Source organism: Spermophilus citellus, assembly GCF_964194105.1.
Source record: "Spermophilus citellus genome assembly, chromosome: 2".
NCBI classification, from domain to species: domain Eukaryota; kingdom Metazoa; phylum Chordata; class Mammalia; order Rodentia; family Sciuridae; genus Spermophilus; species Spermophilus citellus.
The window spans coordinates 227,845,936-227,868,008 of NC_138183.1; the positions used below are offsets into that span (position 1 = coordinate 227,845,936).

Here is a 22,073-nt window from a genome sequence, read left to right on the forward strand (position 1 = left end):
AAAGATAGAGAAACCCCCATGTAAGGGTCCCCTTTGCTAACTCACCAGGGTGCATCCAGCCCCAGGAGGACATGTAGTACAGGTTGAATATCCTTATCCAAAATGCTGGGCACCAGAAGTGCTTCAGATTTTGGAGTATTTGCATACACCTAATGAGCTACCTTGGGGATAGAACCAAGTCTAAACACGAAATTAATTTGTTTCATGTACATCTTACATGTATAGCCTGAAGGTAATTTAATGCAATATTTTTGCTGTCCCCCCCCCTTTTTAATATGTCCAGTCACATGAGGTCAGGTGTGGAAGTTTCCATTTGAAGCGTCCTGTCGGTGCTCAAAACGTTTTGGATTTTGGAGCATTTTAGATTAGGGATACCCTGCCTATATGGTGGTTAACTAACTGGGGTCTTAGTTGGAGTTCCTCTTCTGTTACACAGCAGAAGTCTCCTGGGCCGAGTCTCGCTCTCAGAACATTCCAGTTTTCCCATCAATGAAATGGGGGAACACCATCTCCAGGGATGAGAAGCCAGTGCTTGGAAAGCTTTCAGCACTCTGCAAGGTGTGCAAAAAGTGTACAATGGAACTGTTCAATGGGTCCACTGGAACTCACCATGCCACATCTGGAGAAATCTCAACAGTCTGTCGAGCTGAGGTCCAAGCTGCAGTCCTGGGAGGCCCCAGTGGAGTACCCTATTTTACAGGAAGTAAAGAGGGAAATTTCACCCATTTCTCCATAAATGTTGGGTGGGGGGAGAGAGGAAGGAGAGGACAACTAAGTGGATGAAGGGGGGTAATGTGACCCCCACCCAAGAAGCCCCTCAGAACTTCAGCGAAGTCATTACACTCATGCTACCTCTGGTCCAAAGGACTCAGAGGGGGATGGGAGAGGTGTGAACCAGGTATGGAACTGCACACCCATGAACATGGGTGTGGGAGACAGGAAGTGAAGGCACAGAGAGACAAGCGTGAAGGACAAAGCTCCAGGGACCCTCAGAACAGAGAAAGGCTTTGGACCCTCCTGGGCCATGGAATAGGAATCTGGGTTCAGTCTAACTGGATCGGGAAAGAATAGGGAGGCTCCACCTAACAAGAGGGCTGAACCATTCTCAAGCTCATTATCATCATGAAGGTTTTCTGACTCTGCCCACAGTATGCAGAAAACTGGTGGCAGGTGATGAAAGCTGGGGCCCAGGCAGCTGGCACATTCTGAACCAGGGCTGCATTCCTGGGGAGCCACCAGCAGGCTTTTCCCCACCTCCCCGTGGAGATACAAAGCTACCTCTGTGTTCACTGTGCCCTGCCATCGAGTGTCCATAGTTAGTTCCCTTTTGCCTTTTCATATTCTTGCCTGCCCCTTTTCAGTCCAATATCATTCTCTTCTTGGGTCCACACGTCCCTCGGTCTCCCATTTAGGCTGCTCACGATTCAGAGGCCACTCATCTGCACTGCGGTGAGCCCCCAGTTATAAATTACTTACCTACTGGCCATCATTTTAATGTAAATGGATTTTAAACAGCAGCAAAGGAATATATTTTCATTTGGAGTTAAAGCATCCATTTTTTATTTGAGTTTGAGTCTGATCTAGAGAGATGGCAAAAGAATGGCTCGGAGGCTAATACAGTTAATGATTATGATGGAGATCCCAGGAGCAGCCATATTTCACTCGTAGCCACCTCTATCCCAGCTTCGCTGCCTGCAGTACCTTTTTTTTTTCCCCACATCTACTTCCATTAACACCCACCGCCAATGATGGAACCATTATGATAATATCTCTGCTCTCTGCAGCCTCGATTGGTCTTGACACATTATCACCCTAAGAGCTCAGCCATGTCGCACTAAGGCCTATTTATAATAACCCTTGGCAGGAGCCACCAAAATAAAACCTGGTGCTTATGGGCCACCTTTCATCAGAGGAAATCAGAAAGCTTTACAAGCTTAATTAAGCTTCAGCATCTATCTGACTGATGAGAGGTGTGGGGCCTGGGGAAGCTGAAGAGGCACAGAATCGCTAATTGTGCACTGGATAAAGCTCCAGGCAGCAATGAAGAACAAAATCAACAGAGCCGTCGAGAGTTGCTTCTTTTCATGGGAAATGTTTGTTGAGTGAATTTCTTCAGAGCGGGCTGAGATGAGCAATCACAGGTGAGCGATGAAGGAACTGTGGCAAGAGTCTCTGATCTGTCTGGTCTGGTGCCTCCCAATCTGGAAAGGGGACCTGAGATTTTTTTTTTTAATCAAAGAGGATTAAATTAATCCAATACTCAAGTGCATTCAGGATGAAAAAACTGAGCTCCTCCAAGATGTGGTCCTCTGCCTGTGGGTGCCCGGCTGCGAAGCTTACATTCTGTTCCATCTTTGCTTGCCCAAATGTCCTTCCCACTCTAATTCAGACCTGCAAACCTCAACTTGCCCTTCAAGACTCATCTTATCATCTGCCTCCTTGGTGATGCCTCCTGGATTTCTCTGGTAGAAACAGGACCTTCCAATTCTGTGCCCTTTTTGCTTTCTATTTCCATCATAGCTACAGCAGTCGATAAAATTTATTGAGCATTTACAGTACATCTCATCCACATAATAATGAGGCAGGCACAGTTATCACTTCCACTTCACAGATGAGTTAACAGGCTCAGAGAAGTTAAGTAACTGTCCCCAAATGGCACAGATCATAAGTGCAAGATTCAACCTGGCAGCAGTTCCAGAAGACTAAACTATACTGCCAGCTCAGAAGCCCCACTGTGACGGAAGAGATGTCTACCTGTCTGCCTCCCTCTCTAGTTTGTAAGATCCCCCCGTGATGGGGTATAGCATTTAGAAACATTTTGGCTACAAACAAGAGAAGTTCCAACTCAGGGTGGGTTAAACCACAAAGTCCAGAGGAAGGGTGGCTTCTGAGTTGATCAATTTGGGGGCATGACACCAAGGACTCTGGCTCCTTCCATCTTTCTGCTCTGCCATCCTGAAAGTGTGAACTTAGTTCATCTTTCAGTTACAGGGTAACTGCCCTAATTCCAGGTCTTTCACCCAGACCTGAACGGCCATCTTTTTTCTGGTGTCTCTATAATAGTAGAACATCTCTTCCAGGAACTTCCCACTGAATTTCCCTTCGTGTCTCACTGGTCAGAATGGAGACACATGCCTCTGCCTTAAATAATTACTGACAAGAGATTGAAAGCACTATGACTGGTTTAGCCCAATAAGGACTTAGCTTCCCTTCAAGCACAAGGCTCAGGAGAGGGAGATGGAGAGCTGCCAAGAAGGAAAAGGGGTAGGTAGAGAAAGAAGAGAAGGCAAACAATGTTTCCTGATACAGACACTAAGGACAAGAGGACGTTGCATTCCCCATCAATTCCTGTCCCAACCTCTGGCCTTTAGCATGGGAACAAGAAATGTTCTGTTAAACTAAATTATGATACAGAAAGAAATCCATGTCTCCAATGCACAGTCTAGAATTCTTACCATTATTTTGTGAAACGAGGGCTCAAATATGTGTTGGCAACTTTCTCTTGAATTTCCAAAATTAATTCACCAATGCTTCAGTCTCCAGATTCTAGTCTCTAACACGAGTGACTGCATGGACTTTCTTCAAAAGCAGGTCTAAAAGAGAGCTACATGGAATAAAGAGAATTGAAAATGTTAGTCTCACCGTAATTGAAAGGGTTCATGTCAACCTTGACATTCTTTCCAGAAACACAATGTGGGATTCATTCAAGCAGATAGGTTAATTGCATTCAAAGACTCTTACATTTCCTGACCTCCTTCTAGCTACCCAAAGGATTTAGCTGGAACCAGGCATGCGCAGTAGTCTCCTCTTATCTGTAGTTTCACATTCCATGGTTTCATTTTTACTCAATCAACCACAGTCCGAAAATATTAATTGGAAAATTGCAGAAATAAATAATTCATACATTTAAAATTGTGTGCCATTCTGAGTAGTCTGATGAAACCTCATGCCTTCCCACCTGGGATGTGAATCCTCTTTTTGTCCAGTGTATCCGTGCTTTATATGCTACCCACTCAAAAGTAGCTTTCTCAGTTCTCAGATTAATAGTCACAGTAGTGTTTATGTTCAAACAACTCTTATTTTACTTAATAATGACTCCAAAGCTCATGAATAGTGATGCAAAGAAGGCACCAAGGGATAAAGCGTGGATTCGCTTAATCCAGGGCATAAACATGATTAACTCTGATACTAAATTGCAACACAGCAGAGCATACGGAGAAATACATTGTATATATAGGATTTCGTACTATCCAGGGTTTCAGGCATCCACTAGGAATCTTGGAACATGTCCCCTGTGTATAGGGGGGACTAACACACACACACACACACACACACGCACACTCCTTAAAGGCCACATATGACATGAGATCAGTTAAGCAATTCTTAGACAACCCAGATCATGGTCAAATTGAAACACCAAAAAAAGAAAAATGATCCCCAAGCATAAAAATGATATACCCTACTGGAAGAGAAAATGGAAAATAAGGACTATCTTAGTTCAGCCTGCTATAACAGGATATTATAGTCTGAGTGACTTAAACAACAAACAAATAATTATTTCTCACAGTTATGGAAGCTGGGCAGTCCAAGATCAAGGTACCAGCAGATTCTGTGCCTTTTGAGGGGACCCTTCCAGATTCATAGACAACAGTCCTCTTGCTGAATCCTCACATGGTAGAGAGCTTACGGGGCTTCCTTTATTAGGGGACTAATCTTGATCACTTCTCGAAGGCCCCATCTCCTAAAACCATCACAATGGGGGTTCAATTTGAACGTATGAACTTGGAGGGGCCACAAACATTCCATCCACAATAGGAAGCCATAAATAATGGAATTGTAGCCCAGAGGGTCAGAGAATGGTCCAAGGTCAACATTTGACCAACGCATAGTTGGTGGGAAGAAATACAGTACTCCTCCTGGCATGCCTTCTCTCTCTTCCCTGTGATAAAGCATTGAGAAGGAGACTCTTGGCAACCTCTATCTTTGGGAGACTCGGAACAGGTCAGGATGAAGAACGAAGACTAGTGAGAGGGAACCAGAAGCTGGCTGCCTGAAGCTGGCTGGAGTCTCTGGGCTGTTAACAAGAGATGTCCTGGGGACCCAGTAGAGCCCAGATGATCCAGCTCCATGGGGAGTCACAACATCATCTGGGAAGATGCCAACTGGGTCATAAAGAAGGTGCACTGGGCTGGAATAGCAACTCAGTTAGGCCTCCCTAGACCCAATGAGGCTTAGTAAAGACAACAGGAGAAGACGTTCTCCAACTGGACAATGGAACAGTAAGATAAGAAATAAAAAACATAAAAACATTGAACATCAGGTCACTTTTTTTTTATTGGTTGCTCAAAACATTACAAAGCTCTTGACATATCATATTTCATACATAAGCTTCGAGTGAGTTATGAACTCCCATTTTTACCCCAAACACAGATTGCAAAATCATATCAGTTACACATCCACATTTTTACATAATGCCATACTAGTAACTGTTGTATTCTGCTACCTTTCCTATCCTTTACTATCCCCCCTCCCCTCCCCTCCCATCTTCTCTATCTACCCCATCTACTGTCATCAGGTCACTTTTTAAGCACTTTAATCTGGGGACTAATTTAATCAACATGATAATCCATAATATTTGTCACTGTTAATTACTATTGACCATTAGATATCATGTTTATTGGAGAATCCTTGGAAAACTGGGGATGGAGCCACCATTTGACCCAGCTATCCCACTCCTAAAACAGCATACTACAGGGACACAACCATATCTATGTTTATATATAGCAGCACAATTCACAATAGCTAAATTGTGGAACCAACCTAGATGCCCGTCAGTAGATGAATGGATAAAGAAAATGTGGTATATATACACAATGGAATATTATCCAGCATTAAAAGAGAATAAAATCATGGCATTTCAGGTAAATGGATGGAGCTGGAGAATATAATGCTAAGTGAAATTAGCCAATCCCCCCAAAAAACAAATGCCAAATGATTTCTCTGATTTAAGAATGCTAATTTATAATATGCTGTGTTGGTGGTGGGGGGAATTAAATGAACTCTAGATAGGACAAAGGGGAAAAGGGGAGGGAGGGGAAGGGGAGGGCATAGGGGTAGAAAAGATGGTGGAATGTGATGGTCATCATTACCCTAAGTACATGTATGAAGACCCAAAGGATGTGACTCTACTTTGTGTACAACCAGAGATATGAAAAATTGTGCTGTATATATGTAGTATGAATTGTAATGCATTCTGTTGTCATATATGACAAATTAAAATTAAATAAAAACAAAATCTAGAGAACAATAAAAAAGATATCATATTTATTATTGATAATGTTAATAGTACTATAATGACTGATTTTATAGTTGACTACATTGAGACACAGAGAGGTTAAGAAACACACCCATCGTCACACATGTCAGTGGCAGGGTTAGATTTTAAACCTATATAATCTGGTTTAAGAGTTCACTCTCTTCACCATTTCATTTAATAGCAGCCCTAGAGCACATCATAAAGAAAAATTCCATCTGAGTTTAATCTGCTTTGATTAAATGCAATACTTTTAAATTTGGCACTGTCCTAAGTAGTTCATAATTTACCAAGGATTCTAGAACCTCAACCTGTCAGTTAGCACTATATGACCTCAGGTTTGTCACTGCTAAGCTCCAGTTTTCCCACCTGTAAAGTGGGGACAATACTACCACTTGTGGGTAGGGTTAAATGGGATAAAACACATGCAGGATTTAGCCCCACACCCATCCCATAATGAACACTGAATAGGTGTTTGCTGCCACCGTTGTTATGGTTACTATTAATATTTCATTTGAGCTGCATAACAATCCCATGACTTAGGTAGGATTTATTATCCTCATTTCTCAGGTTCAGAAATTGAAACTCATAGCAGGTAAAAAACTAGCCCAAGGAACAAGCCAGAAAATGAAAAGGCCAGACTTGGAAAATCTTCCAGCTTCAAGCCTTCTTCCCTGCTCCTAGCACTCAATCGCCACCCCCACCCCTTCCCTGGGAGGCACGGTTATATGAGCCAGATCATTTTTCACACAAGACTGCAGGCAAGTTTGAAGATATTGGAGGTCTAGGCTTGGGGAGAAACTCTTGAGGAGTATTAAGAAAGTCTTAAAGGTGCAAATAAGTTCCCGTTTAGGGACAGGCAAGCAGCACCTCATTCCCAAGCAACAGCCAGAGGGAAGGAAGGACTGAGATTACACTCTTGTGATCTGTGTATCCTAGCCACCAAGGCTTGGCCTCTGCTGGGGGTTGGGGGTATCTTCAGGCTGGGAAGTAAAGAATCCTTTCCTTTGTCCAACAGGCAAAGGAAAGGATGTCTTTAAACACCATCTAACATAAATCAAGCACCTTTTTAAATCTGTATTGCACTTTAGAGTTAAATAACACACCCAAGGTCACAATTGGTAAATGGCAGCGCTAAGTACATATGGTGGGGTTTATTCCATTGGTTTTCTGTAATTCTGCATTTCAATGCACTTGTTGAAGTTTCTATTAGTACACTCAGTTCTGCTCCATGGTGCATTTAGTCCTGGGACTGAGACAAAGGGCCACTCAGTGATAAAGTCAGCCCAACTTTTAAGGTATAGAACTTAACCAATTTTTCTTTTTTAAAAAATATTTTTTAGTAGTAGGTGAACACAATATCTTTTATTTATTTATATGTGGTGCTGAGGATCAAATCCAGTGCCTCACACAAGCTAGGCGAGCACATTACCACTAAGCCACAATCCCAGCCCCTTAACCAACTTTTCTAAGCTCCTGTTTCTTCATCAGTACCCATAATAAGATTAGGAGACCCTGCAATTTGTCTAGCTCTGAAGCCATTCATCCCAGGCTGAAAATCATGTGCTTCTGCCCATATCCTTTATGCAAAGCCCTCATCAATATTTTTTCCTTTTAAGATCAAGTTCTTAAGTGCTGGGAATGGCATTGGCCAAATTATATTGTTATATTGTGTACACCCATAAATATGTAACAAAAAAATCCCATTGTTATGTAAGATTGTAATACACCAATAAAGAATTTGTGTGTGTGGTGGGGGAGATTAAGTTCTTATTTTGGGGGCTGGGGATGTGGCTCAAGCGGTAGCGCGCTCGCCTGGCATGCGTGGGGCCCGGGTTCGATCCTCAGCACCACATACAAAGATGTTGTGTCCGCCAAAAAACTAAAAAATAAATATTTAAAAAATTCTCTAAAAAAATAAAAATTAAAATTAAGTTCTTATTTTGTGTCCTTTAGTGGTAAGGTGTTGAAAAAAAAACTCAATACATGCCACTTGCAAAGTTTCATCTCATTGGCATTCCAATTATTTATTCAGAAAATTATTATTGAACACCTACTAAGTGCCAGGCATTATGCCCAGGCGGCCCTAAAACAATGGACAAGAGATACTCCCCATACAGACAATGAAGGCTTCCTGGTAGTTATTTACTTATACTTTGTGTTAACGGCCAAAAGGCAGAGCCACCAACTACACTGGATTTCTCCCATGGCCTCCAGGACATGGTTTGGGCCCTAGTAGCCATTTAATACTCTCACAGTTTTAAGTTAATTAATCATCCAGTTAAAATGTACTTTTCTTTAATTAGATGACGTTCTACTTATGTCCACAAGGTGGAGATCTTGCTTATAGTTTCAGGCTGAAAGCACGGTATGAAAAATACATTCCCAGTTGAAGTTAAACCAAAAGACAAAAAATTAAATTCAATTTACTGAGCACTTATTTAGTGTAGTATACTATGTTAGGTGGTAAGAGAAAAAAAATGATGAGAGAGAGAGTCCCTGCCCTCTAGGGAAGCTTGAGAGAAGGGAGCTTGAACAAGGAAGGAATATAACATCTTTTAATGAATTAATATATTTGATGTATCCACAGGGGAGCTATTGTAATCCCTTCATCAGATAAGAGCCATAAAAAGGCATGACCGTGGTTCAGAACAGGTTCAACAAAGATCCATACTTCAGTCCTATGTACTTACCACACCTTCCGATACACTGAAAAGCATAGCACTAGGTCAGGGCTGGAAGGCCCAGATGTTATATGAGCATGAGACCCAGATCTGTGGACTCTACCTCTCCAGATATAGCTTTTTTTGATGCCTATGATGAGCCACAAATATTAGAGTCTCTGCCCTACAACTCAAGGGCATTTATTCTTTGGAGAATAAAATATACACGCTGCCAGCTGATGAGGTAGTACAGTTGAAAGTTCCCCAAGAACACCTGATGGGGGGAATGAAAGGAGGAAAAGAAACACTTGTAAGGAAACATTTTACAACTCTGGCTTTCAGGAGGCGGATTCCACCCCCATAAACTCAACCAGGTGTCTAACTTGGGAATTTCTAAAGCGTAGATTCCGGATGCAATGGGATGATGCAAAGAGGGAAGGGAGAAGGCCAGTTTGCTTCTAAGAGAATTCCTGGTGGGTTGAACCCAAACTCCCTACCATTACTTTTCCCTTTGAATGATCAAAACTGGTAGGTCAAATGCAAACTGGTGTTCTTGTTTGGTTTTCATTTGTTTAACTGAAAATTACAGCCAGGGAATAAAGTGACAGACTAAAATGGCAGTGAGGTGAAATATAAAATAATATATATATATATAATATAGAATAAGTTATATATACATATAATAAAGTTAAATGCATAATTTTCTTAAAGCAGAGAAAATCAAATGGCATACAGCCCAGAGACCTAGGTTTGCCTTTTAGTGTCTCCACTTTGCTAACTGTGAAATCCTGAGGAAGCCCCATCCCTTCTCAGTGCCTCAGTTCCCCAGTAGGCAAAGCAGTCCCATTTCTTCAGAGAAGCCATTCTTGACACCTCTCTCCCCAGCACGAAGGTGATATCCAGGCTATGAAGCGTCAATTCTCACTTAACGGAGACCCGGATCTGTGGACTTTACCGCTCCAGACCAGAACCGAGGACAATGGCTTTGTTGAGTGGATGCAGAAGTGAACGGGAACTGGCCTCGGTGATCTAGGTGCACCAAGAGGTTTGGTTCCCGGAGTCCCTTGGAAAGGCAAAGCAGGCAACCTCAGAACTCTAGCCCGCAGTGACCGGTGGGGTGAGCGTGGGGTGAGAGGGGATGTCGGTTGAAAGTTGTGTGCTACAAAAAGATTCCTCTCCTGGCTGGAGTCACATACTCAGTGGCTCCGGTAGATTCCCGGGAATTTACATAAGGCAGCGTGAATCATCCTGAAGAAAGCACAGGGACCCGCCCTGATCCTCGCCTGGCGGGGGTCTGTGTTAAGTTTGTGGATCAGGCGCTACCCCATGCGAAGGGACTGGGCGTTCACCCTCCTCCCCCTCACCCCCCAGCCAGGGCACTGGGCGGGTCCCTCCAGCCCAGCAAAGAGTCAGGCTTAGCGCCGCTGGCTCCGACGCCCCCGCGCGGGCGCCGCCAACCCAGCTTCCTCCCGGCCCCTAAGACCCGACCAAGTGTGGGGCCACCTCTCCCTCCTGGAAGGATCCATCGCCGCTTTAAGGGGAAGAAGAGAGGAAGGGGCGGAGGAGCGGGGGGCGGGGAGCGGCGGCGGAGGAGGGGGAGGGGGATCCCCCTCGCTCCCACGTGGTCCCGGCGCCTGTGAATCGCGCCCGCCAGAGGGTCTCACAGCGAAATACAAAAGCGGCTGGGAAGCAGCGGCGAGGCGAGTTCCCAGCGCAGGGCAGAGCGCCGGACAGAGCCCCGCAGCGCCCCGCGGCCGCGATGGGGCTCAGGCGCCCAAAGCCCCGGAGCCAACAAGCTGCCGGGCCCGCCTCGCCGCCCCAACCCGGGCGCCGGGGCTCGGCTTGAAGCGGCGGCGGCGGCGGCACCGGCGCGGCCGCGGGAGCATGGGGAGGAGGATGCGGAGCGCCGCCGCCACCGCGGGGCTCTGGCTGCTGGCGCTGGGCTCGCTGCTGGCGCTGTGGGGCGGGCTCCTGCCGCCGCGGACTGAGCTGCCAGACTCCCGGCCGCCCGAAGATGGACTCCCCCAGCGTCCGGCCCGGAGAGGCGGCCCCGCGCCCGTGCCTCGCTTCCCTCTGCCCCCGCCCCTGGCGTGGGACGCCCGAGGCGGCTCCCTGAAAACTTTCAGGGCGCTGCTCACCCTGGCGGCCGGCGCGGACAGCCCGCCCCGGCGGCACCCTGGCGAGCGCAGGCGGCACGTGCCCGCTGGGCGGCCCGGGCTGGCGGAGCGCGCGGCGGTGCACGAGGGTGTCTTCTGGAGCCGTGGCCTGGAGGAGCAGGTGCCCCGGGGCTTTTCCGAGGCCCAAGCGGCGGCGTGGCTGGAGGCTGCGCGCGGCGCCCGGGTGGTGGCCCTGGAGCGCGGGGGCTGCGGACGCAGTTCTAACAGACTGGCCCGTTTTGCCGACGGCACCCGAGCCTGCGTGCGCTACGGCATAAACCCCGAGCAGATCCAGGGCGAGGCCCTGTCCTACTACCTGGCGCGCCTTCTGGGCCTCCAGAGCCACGTGCCACCGCTGGCACTAGCTCGGGTGGAGGCTCGGGGCGCTCAGTGGGCGCAGGTGCAGGAGGAACTGCGCGCCGCGCACTGGACGGAGGGCAGCGTGGTGAGCCTGACGCGCTGGCTGCCCAACCTCACAGACGTGGTGGTGCCAGCGCCCTGGCGCTCAGAGGACGGCCGTCTGCGGCCCCTGCGCGACGCGGGGGGCGAGCTGGCCAACCTCAGCCAAGCGGAGCTGGTGGACCTGGTGCAATGGACCGACCTGATCCTCTTCGACTACCTGACGGCCAACTTCGACCGACTTGTAAGCAACCTCTTCAGCCTGCAATGGGACCCACGCGTTATGCAGCGCGCCACGAGCAACCTGCACCGCGGTCCCGGAGGGGCGCTGGTCTTTCTGGACAATGAGGCGGGCTTAGTACATGGCTACCGGGTGGCAGGCATGTGGGACAAGTATAACGAACCGCTGTTGCAGTCAGTGTGTGTGTTCCGCGAGCGGACCGCGAGGCGCGTCCTGGAGCTGCACCGCGGTCAGGACGCGGCGGCCCGGCTACTGCGCCTCTACCGGCGCCACGAGCCTCGCTTCCCGGAGCTGGCCGCGCTTGCCGACCCCCACGCTCAGCTACTGCAGCGCCGCCTCGACTTCCTCGCCAAGCACATTTTGCACTGTAAGGCCAAGTACGGCCACCGGCCGGGGACTTAGCGTCACCCTGAGGAAGAGAGGAAGAACCGGGACTGGGGTGTGGATGAATGGGGGAAGGGCTGTCGCCCCTGCCACCGCCTGGGACCAGCTGGGCCAACGCCCAGCCAGTGACCTGAGCGCAAAGGTGTTTGAAAACTAATGCTTCACCCACCTGCCCTCTTTTTTTTTTTTTTTTAATCCCTCGCTTTTTTCCTTTCAAAGTTCTAAGAGGGCGAACTCACCGAGGCGAGAAGTGTACCATTCCCTCCACCCAGCTTATAAAAGGATTCTTTCCTGTGCCGGATCCGAAGAAACTGGCTGCTGGGGTTTGTTCCCCGGGTGACGGTCTCTGTGGGAGATGAACCCCATTCTTGGATATCCCCCCCTCCCTTTCCAAAAAAGGAAAACTTCCGTTTGAGCGGTTGAGCTAATTCTGCAATTTCCTACCAAACGCTGTGCTGGTGGCCCCGGAGCAAGGCTGTGACATTGGCTGGTGGAGCCCCCTTCCTGTGTTCTGCCTTTGTTCCAGCGCAGCGATGGTGAGATCACTGTTGAGAGAAGGGGGACAGCTCCCTCCCGATAGGACAAAGAGAGCAAAACCTCCACACCCTGGGGAGTCCTGGTGACCCTGACAATTTGTCTGACTCATTTCTGAACTCTGTTTTGGCCTGAAGGCTGTGAATGCACTGAGTCAAATACGAATTGAATTGCTTCTTCCTGCCCCTCCCAACTGACCAAAATTTTGACAATGACGATGTTCACCAGAAGAAAAAAACAGTTCCATGCACTTTACTTTGTTTTATTTTAATTTTTTATTAAAAACTTTTTTTATTTGATAGAATTTGCCTTCTATGTATATATGTGCATAAATTGTGGTGTAAATATACTAAACAAACTTATATTTCAATAAAAGGGAGTTTAAAATTTAGAATTTTAATTCCTGTGGTTTTATATGTTTGAGGTATCTGATGCCCCATCTGCTTTCAGAATAAGCTTTAAGCTATTTCCCTTGTGGATGTGCTTTTAAAACAAAGAATGCATATCCACTCCATTTGTGACTGAAACTTACAGAATTCAACAAAGACAAGAAGAGCTCATTCTCTCTCCTCACTCAGATGAACCCAGTGCTGGAATTTTGAGTTCAGGGAGAGGTTGGGAGAGAGATGAAGGAAAAGTGTTCTATTTCCTAGTAAATAAAACTGATATGAAAGGATTTCACTGTAATATATTCCTATATGAATCGTTTGGTAAACATGATAGAACCAGATGTGTGAACTAAAATATGACAAATGCCCCCTTCTTAGACTTAACCAGTCACATGCTGCACATTATTTTCAGCGTTGTAATTACTGTGCATCACAATGTGTTCAGATAATAAGCTGTGCACATATTGCAAACAGGTAGAGAAAGTCATAAATTAATTCTTCTCTTTAATCTCCTGACATAAATTCCATTGCATTCAGGAGACCATAATCTTCAACATCTGGACCCATCCCGTTCTTAAAGAGGTTGTGCTGATTTCCTGGTACTTACTATAAGGTCCCTTCAGAGCAGTCATTGTAAGGTTAAGAAAGTACACAGTACTTTATACCTGACATTTAGATCCTTGCTTTTAGGAGACTGCAAACTTAAGAGAATGTTTTTGGATTGTTTGATCTATGGGGGAGAGGATTAGGTTTTGTTTGTTTTATAACCCATTGGTGTTCTATTTTGGCATTTTATTTGGTTTCTTGACCCAAGTGATCTTGCCTATTATCTTTTTGTTAAATGACTTAAAGGAACTTTTAGTTACAACTTTTTTATTTGACTGGAATTTGTAAATTTAGAATTTTATAGATTCACAAAGATATTAAATTTCTGGAGGGGTCCCCTTCTCACTCTGTGCTATAACTGAGCATGTAATTTAACTATTTAATGTTACCCTATGTTTTCAGTGCCTTGTGCTAAGCTAAATTTTAGCTGAAGGAAAAAAAAATAGTCCCTAAGCTACTGTGTAAGGAATTTTTTTCCCCCACAGGATAGTCACAGAATGTACTGATAATGGCAAATATATCTTATTTAAGACATTATGAGACCTCTGATAATTACATCTTTCAAAAAGAAACACTTTCCATTTCTGATGATTAATAACTATGAGATTTGCTGTCTACATTAATAGAGGCTGCTCCAAGAAAAAAGAAATTTTCAGCAACCTGTGTTTTTACCCAACACATTCATCGAGGAAAACAATGAGCAGAAATAAGTTAGAAGTTTCATATGTTGCACAGGAAAGGCACCTCATACAGCTCCAGCTCTGGTGAGTTCTGGACCAGCAGCATTCTCTACATTCTTCCTATCCTTCAGTTCCAAGCCCAGACTTGACCATGGTTAACCATGAACAAGAAACAGCATAATTTGAAAAAACTCCTCTCAGATTCTTTAGTGAACCATATCTGCCTGTTGGAGAAATAAGTTTAATTACATGGTGGAGTTGTTAAGGGAACCAAGACTTAATTACAAAGAAGGGTTTTTAACTATTGCTATTCCTTGTGGATAATAGGTAGGCTGTGGCATGGAAAGATCAATTAAAGTTTGCCATGGTCAGTGAATGCTGTTGGGGACAAATCATTTTTCAAAGAAAAAAAAAAAAACCCCAAATCTTTCAGGCTGCAGCATGAATTGTAAAGAGTAATGGGTTCTGCAGACAGATTATATTCTGAATTCTGTCTCTCACGTATTTACCTTCAGCAGGTCATTTAACTTAGTTCCCTCATCTGTGAAATGTAGATTCGATCAGAGTATTGTGGGATTTAAATGTTAATATATAAAACATACAAGGGCATAATAGATGCATAAAAAAGAACCACTTCAGATTCCTCTTTAAATTCTTGCTCTTACAGTTCAATAAACTTCTACTAATGTTCTTCATCAAAACCAAATCTAGCTGTTTCTAAGACCAGGATCAGCTTTAGACCTATATTAATAAATTAATCCAATAAAGTATTTATTAAGGACCTTCTTCCCGAATTATGGAAGGGACTGGTTCATTAAGCCAAGGGAACAGGTTTGATTTCCACACTGGCTTATGTGGGTGGTTTCAGAACCCAACCAGACCCCAAGCACTGGGGCAGCTATAGTGCAAATATATGAGGGAGATTTAAGAGAGAGAGAGAAAAGAAAAAAGGAGATGGTTCCTTGCAAATCCATCACCACTTCTGGAAAGCATCAAAAAGTGATGAATGTTTGCAAGAACAATCCTCTTCCTAATTCCTTCTGCCAAGAGAAAGTAGGCAGTTGACCTTTTCTCCCTGGATTTGACTGTTGATTAATTCCCTCTGTCAATGACACAGTTCTAAACTCTATTAAACATGCTCACCCTCCTGTCTTCAAATCAGAAAGAAAAACAAATTATTTTAACACATCTCAACACTTTTCAACCTTCTGGCTACAACTGCTGCTAGGCAAGTCCTCTAAAACCTAGAGGTTGATTATATGGATTAAATGAGTAAATATTTATAATTATTCTCAAAATAGTGCCTGGCACATGGTAGATACAATATAAATATTTATTGGTGGGACAGATCATTTCTCCCCTAAGTCAAAACCAGAGGCACCTGGAGTTCCAGGCAGGATCCTCTTTCACAATCCAGCTCTATCACTGCTGTTATAGAACACTTTCTCCATGCTTCTGTTTTGGCTCAGGAAGACCAGCCAGAGTGTGTGGATCTGGCAAGAATTACCTAGATCCTAAAGTTGTCAGCTGGTTGTCTTGTTTCTGAAAATGCCCTTTATGGGAGTCATCTATGTACCACCCTCTTTTTCACAGGGAGGTTGTAATTTTCATTCTCATGAAGTTCAACAGCTTCAGGGAGTAGTGAGCTATGGAATTTCGCAACCTCCTGAGCCATTGTGAGTTATCCATGAGTCACGGATCATCCAAACCTGGGCACTGATCATTTGCCCCCTCTACGCACTTGTTCCATTCCACAGAACCACTGATTCCAAAATGGTAGAAGGGTGGCAGGAGCACTAGAGAAGGAGGAAAGGGAGCCCAGTTGATTCGGAAGGACAGGAAATGGTCCAAAATAGAATAGACTACTACTGCCATTGTGGTAAAGAAACCCCCAGGGCAAGGGTAGACATCCACCTCCAAGCTTATTGTGAAGAGTAGAGTATGGTGGAAAGGATACTGGGAGCCCAAGACCCAGGCTACTTCTGACTAATTATATGATGCAAAAGTCATTCACTTCCCCTCTCTGGCTCCAGTTGTCCCACCTGGGAAAGGAAGGTGTTTGATTAGATTGGTAATTTCCAATTTTTAGGCCAGAACCCACAGTATGACACATACTTTACATTGTAACCCAGGACATGCCCACTCACATAATTGAAACAAATGTGTGTGTTACACAATTTTTCTTTTATCCAATTTTACTCTATTCCAACTCTTCCTCTACTTCCTAATGCTAATGGTGACCCTACAAATTGACTTATAATTCATCAGTGGGGCACAGCCTATATTATGCAAAACACTGGGTCAGATAATCAGCAAGCTCCCTTCCAGCTCTCAGGCTCTAGGGAAATTCCATTTACAACCAGTTTACCACCCACGACAATTTTTCTCTGAAGAGACTACAAACAGGGTTCGATTTTGTATACTCTAAAAACAAGACTAAAGTGTGTTATTCAAAATGTAATTGGGAGAATCTATAAGCTGGAACTGGAAAACAGAGTCTTTTTACAAATACTCTAAAAATACCTTAAATATGGGAAGTAACGTTCAGTCTGTTCCAACCACATGTGGGCAACTAATGCTTTATAGTAAAATAATAATAATAATTCTTTGTATCTCAGCTTCAACACAGCCCAAGGACGACTCAAGAGGACAGTTTCTTTTCTGTGTATTCATAAAGATCAGACGTAAGAGTCATAATTTTTTAATGTGACTGTTTTACCAGTTTCTCTTTCTGTGTCCTGCTGTGGGGGGAAACTGCATTAATAAACTATGTCTCAATGCTGCCTAGCTGGAATTCTTCTCTCTGCAGGATTCCACCAAATATAGCAAATGAATGCTTATTTTATTTATCTTTTCACGTTATTTCCATTTTGGATATGTCTTCTTGAGAATTTTGGAATTTTTCTCTAATGGCACTTTATTATTATTTTTTAGGAGAACAGAGGACTAATTGTTCATTGAGTAACAAAAAACACACAAAAAAAGAACTCCGTTTTCCCCTGTCTTGGGTGCCATATGGTATCCTTTATGGTTTTCACAGTTATTTTACACCCTCCGCAGAAAAGTTAAGTAGCTTATAGAAACTGGCATTTTTCCAGTACCAGCTTATAGATTTTAATTTGTTGAGAAATTGTGGGTTAATAATAGAGACGTGTCACTGTTAATTTGATGGTGCCATGTCATGCATTTGTTTCTGCTTGTTTTTACACCTTTCTTACAATGACTTCTTAAAAATGTGTTCCATTAAAGACCCTATCCCCATTCCACAAATGGCCTGGAGAGTTAAGTAAGAGAATACCACAGTTACTATGATCCTTTTTTTATTTTAAGTTGGGTAAAATAGATGTAACACAAAATTTATTTTTTTAATCTTTTTAAGTGTAGGATTCAGTGGCATTAAGGATACTCACAATGTTGGGCAATAATACCACTGGATATCCAAATTTTGTTATCATTCCCCCAAAATACTCTCATTAGTAAGTAATAACTCCCATCTCTCCCTCCCCAGCCTCTAATCTGTTTTCGGTCTCTATAAAATTACCTATTCTGGATATTGCATTTCAGTGGAATCACACAGTATGTGTCCTTTAGTGTCTAGTTTCTCTGCCTTCCGTGGCCGTGGACTGGTCAAGGAGCCACTTGGAGGAGGTAAAAGCAATATTGTTTGGAAACTGGCAGAACTGAATTTGAATCTGATTTCCGCACTTTAATAGCCCCAGACCTTCAGAAAAATGGATGAACTTTGAATTTCCCTCATCTGGAAAAGCCATGGAACATCTACATGGTCTCTAGAGCCCTTTTTCAACTCTAGAAAGATGCTGTATTATTATGTACAGTATCTACACAGATGCATTCTATCCCTAACTTCCAGTTTTATTTCTCTGGTTGTAGATTCAGGCACCTTTTCAGTGCCTCCTACAGAAGTCCCAGGCCTTGAGTTCAGCACTGTGGATTCATGAGTGAGCCAGATAGGAAAGGAGCTTGCCCCTGTGGAAAGTGGTGACCAGTGGGAAGTCAGAAAGTTATCCAGCAAAAGTGTGATAAATGCAACCCATGGGAGGAAAATGTAATGGGGCCTTTTAGGACTGACTTTTTAAATTTATCTGAAAAAAAAAATCAAGGCTGACAAATTGGCCTGTGTTTATTCTCAACTTTTAGGAAAATCTTGAAGACAAGGAAGGTACAAAAAGAGCTATTTTGCAGTAAGTAGTTCTCTTGAATAACCTGTGGATGTTCTGCTGAGGAGATTGCTGAGAGGCAGGATCTCCATAGCTTGTTTTGGAGAGCTGAGGGGATAGTGATAGTTTTAAGTAGTTCCAACAAGGATGTTGTTTTTCTGCAGCATGACAAATATTTAAATATTAATCATCCTGAGATTGGTTGCATGGGGAGTGTATGGTAGGAATTAATTTCATGAGGAAATTAGTTCTGTCAATAATATTAATATCTTCTTTTGCTGCATACACACTAACAAACAAGGCTTTGTATTAGGCATTTTGTAGGGTTGTTATGAAGATTAGCATTGCTATTTATAGACTGAATATTTCTTTTACAGATGTGGAAACTAAGGCTCACAGGGATTAAGTCAACTGCACCTACGGCCAGAAGAAGTGGGGCTGTGACTTCAAGACACTTCTGTCAGATATGTCTAGTACCAGAGTAGGTGAGATTTTTTTTCTCCCTTACCTTCCTTCCTTCCTTTCTGTATTTTTTTCCTTTTTTTAATATTAATCTTTTCTAATTATTCTTTTTTCCAGATCTTGTCTTTGTCATCCTGTAACTTCATTATGAAGTATTTATGCATGGGTTTTAGTTTTTTATTATTATTATTTCTGATAGGAAAGTAATGTATTTCTGGGGCTGGAAATATAGTTGGTAGAGTGCTTGCCTCGCATGCACAAGGCCCCGGGTTCAATACCCAGTACCACAAAAAAAAAAAAAAAAAGTAAGTAATGTATTTCTTAAATCCAAGAATTCATTCTTTTTTTCACTTTAGACATTCTCAGTCATTGTCCTATCAGTTATTTTCTCTTTCTTATTTTTTCTATTCCTTCTTTCTAGAAATAGTATTGGGCATATGCTAGATCATCTTTCTGTCCTCTGTGGCCCACCTCTCTCACATATTTTCCATCTCTGTATCGCTCTGAATTGCCCTTTGGATGCTCAGATCTGTCTTCTGGTTGACCAATTCTCTCTCCAAGTATGTTAGCGATTAGGTAATCCATTCCTGAAGTTTTACATTGTTTGTGTATTTAAATTTAATGGCATTTTTCATTTCCAAAAGTCCTATTTGGTTCTTTGACAAGACTTCCTGGTCATCTTTTATACTGTCTTCTCCTTTTTCCATATTTTCAAGACTTTCCTTCATGAGTTCATTTACAAGTGTGTATCTGATTACCCTGGTATCTGAAGTTCTGGAGTAGTCTAATCCTACTACATAAAGTACAGGACACCCAGTCAACATGGAATTTCAGATACACAATGGAAAAGAATTTAGTACATGCGTGTTGCATGCAATATTTGGGATGTGCTTATATTAGAAAATTGTTATTTATCGAAATCCAAAATTAACTGGGTATCCTATTTTGTTTGTTTGGGTTTTTTTTTCCCCTAAATATAGCAGCCTGGTTCATGGAGACTTTGTAGTTTTTCAACTCCTGGTCAGGCAGGATTTTATCTGAGCAAGCTCCATTTTGTTTGGGTTGAAGATATGCCCTTCCCAAAAGGTTCTCATTTCTTGAGTCAGGGGCCTCATCATTAAAGCCCAAACTGTCTCACTTGTATATTAATCATTTTGCCTGGAAGTTGAGTCCTAGTAGGTAATATAAATTTAAATAACAAATGTGGAGGAATAATAACAAAGGAAGAACCTTCCCAGTACTTTTTTTTTTAGGCATTTATATATTTTATTTACCATAGAAACTAATACAAAGAGTAACATAAAAATGAGATCATCTCATTTTAATGCTGTTAAGGCATTCTAAATATTATTTTTTTACAATTTTCCCATAGCTTTATTGAGGTAAAATTAAAGTACAATAAAAAGCACATATTTGAAGTATGCAATTTGATCAATTTGACATGTATGTAACCAATAAAATCAATATAAAAAAGCATTTCTGATACTTTTATTAAATTTGAAATTATGCAGACTGTGTTACCTGCATGATTTATTACAATAGAAATCAATCATCTTAAGATATATAGAACCCCACCCCGACATGTCAACTATTTCAAAATTAAATGGCACGTGGGGTTTTTTTTTTTATTAGTTGCACATGACAATACAATGATCTTGATATATCATACATTTGAATCACAGGGGGTATAATTTCTCATTTTTCTGAGTGTACAGGTTGCAGAATCACATTGATTATACAAACACACATATATATACAGCAATACTAGTGTCTATTTTATTCTGCTGCCCTTCCTGTCTCCCCTTCCCCTCCCCTCCATTTTTCCCCTACTAGTGTCCAGACTAAGAAAAGCAATCTCCTCTCACATCTCTCTTTGCTGGAGGATAGCTTTTTCCTTTGATGGTCCTGGGTTTATGGAGGGTCTTAGAAAGATCCAACTTTCCCTCCAGCTGGGGTACATTAAATTCAGTCTGATTTCTAAAATCAGGTGTTCCCCTCCCCCAACACAAACACAGCAGGGCAGCCCCAGTTTTGGTTAGCACCTATCAATCTGCTTTTTGGTTCTCTCTTTGTTTGGAGCCCCTGGGGATTTTCCTACATTTTTATGAGCTCAGCTATGCATTTAAAAAGATGTTTGTTATATTTTATAAAACATTTATAGGTATTTTATAGAGGGAAGGTTTTTAGGTCATGTTGTTTGCCTTATTGCTAGAAACAAAGTCCACCTGAGCGCCTTCTAACACTGCTCTCAAACCCCTGTTTTCAATAAACTGGCCCTTACTTGAGGATTAGATGCCCTGTTTGATTATTCAGAGATTTCCTCACAGTGGAGACATTTACTCTAATAGGATTTGACCTGAAGAAATCCATGAAACAAGTGACCTGGGAGTCAATAACAAATTCTGTTCTGTTTGCCACTAGCAAATTTGAAGTATGATCCAGGAAGATGATTAAAAGGAAAAAAAAGAAAGGAAAAGATTGGGAACCAGAGGAAAGGGGAGGGATGGTTAAAAAGAATCATATGTGGGAGAGTGGCAAAGGAGCAGCTTTTGCCTCTGGTGCATAGAGCCCTCAACTTGACCCTCAATCAGCATCAGAGCCCACAAAATGATGCTACATTGCCGAGAAAAGAGCCATTGCCTCTGCAGGTTACATTTAGGATTAAAGAAAGGTCAAGTAACTCCAGGGAAAATTACTTTTCATTTACAGTCAGCTTCCTGCTTCTGGCAGCTCCCAACGATGCCAAGTCTAGCCATCACCACTTGATCTTTGGCTCCCTGACATGGAAGACCACCCTCTGCCAACCTTTCAAAGAAAACAAAGCTTTTGCCATCACACACTGAACTCAACCTTGTATTTCCACAGGCAGCACCCTGGGTTTCATTATTTAGTGAGCCCATCTCTAGTGACCTATTAGGGAAAAAGAATGCTAATGAAAAAAGGGGTTAAGCATCTTTGGCTTCTCAAGGCATTGAGCTAATAAAAAATGTCCAAAAAAATGTTGTTGTGTGGGCTCCTTCTTCTCCACCTGTTCATTGTTGGGACTCATCCAGAGTCTCCCTGTGATA

At 43.2% G+C, this 22,073-nt stretch overlaps 1 protein-coding gene and 1 long non-coding RNA gene across 2 annotated transcripts; one reads left to right on the forward strand and one right to left on the reverse strand.

The window, feature by feature from the left end:
- Window positions 1-241: 241 nt before the first annotated feature.
- Window positions 242-13,068, reverse strand: LOC308643078. The gene is made up of 3 exons (XR_014020693.1): window positions 12,396-13,068; window positions 3,456-3,604; window positions 242-689 (listed from the first exon to the last, which is right to left on the reverse strand). It is a non-coding gene; the product is annotated as an uncharacterized lncRNA (long non-coding RNA).
- Window positions 10,624-12,402, forward strand: FJX1 (four-jointed box kinase 1). The gene has a single exon (XM_081282717.1). It carries the CDS (start codon window positions 10,861-10,863, stop codon window positions 12,172-12,174), a length of 1,314 nt encoding a protein of 437 aa, XP_081138843.1. The 5' UTR covers window positions 10,624-10,860; the 3' UTR covers window positions 12,175-12,402.
- Window positions 13,069-22,073: the final 9,005 nt, after the last annotated feature.

Coding starts and splice junctions, on each gene's coding strand:
- FJX1 (XM_081282717.1), top strand. CDS start 10,861: ATGGGGAGGAGGATGCGGAGCGCCGCCGCCACCGCGGGGCTCTGGCTG.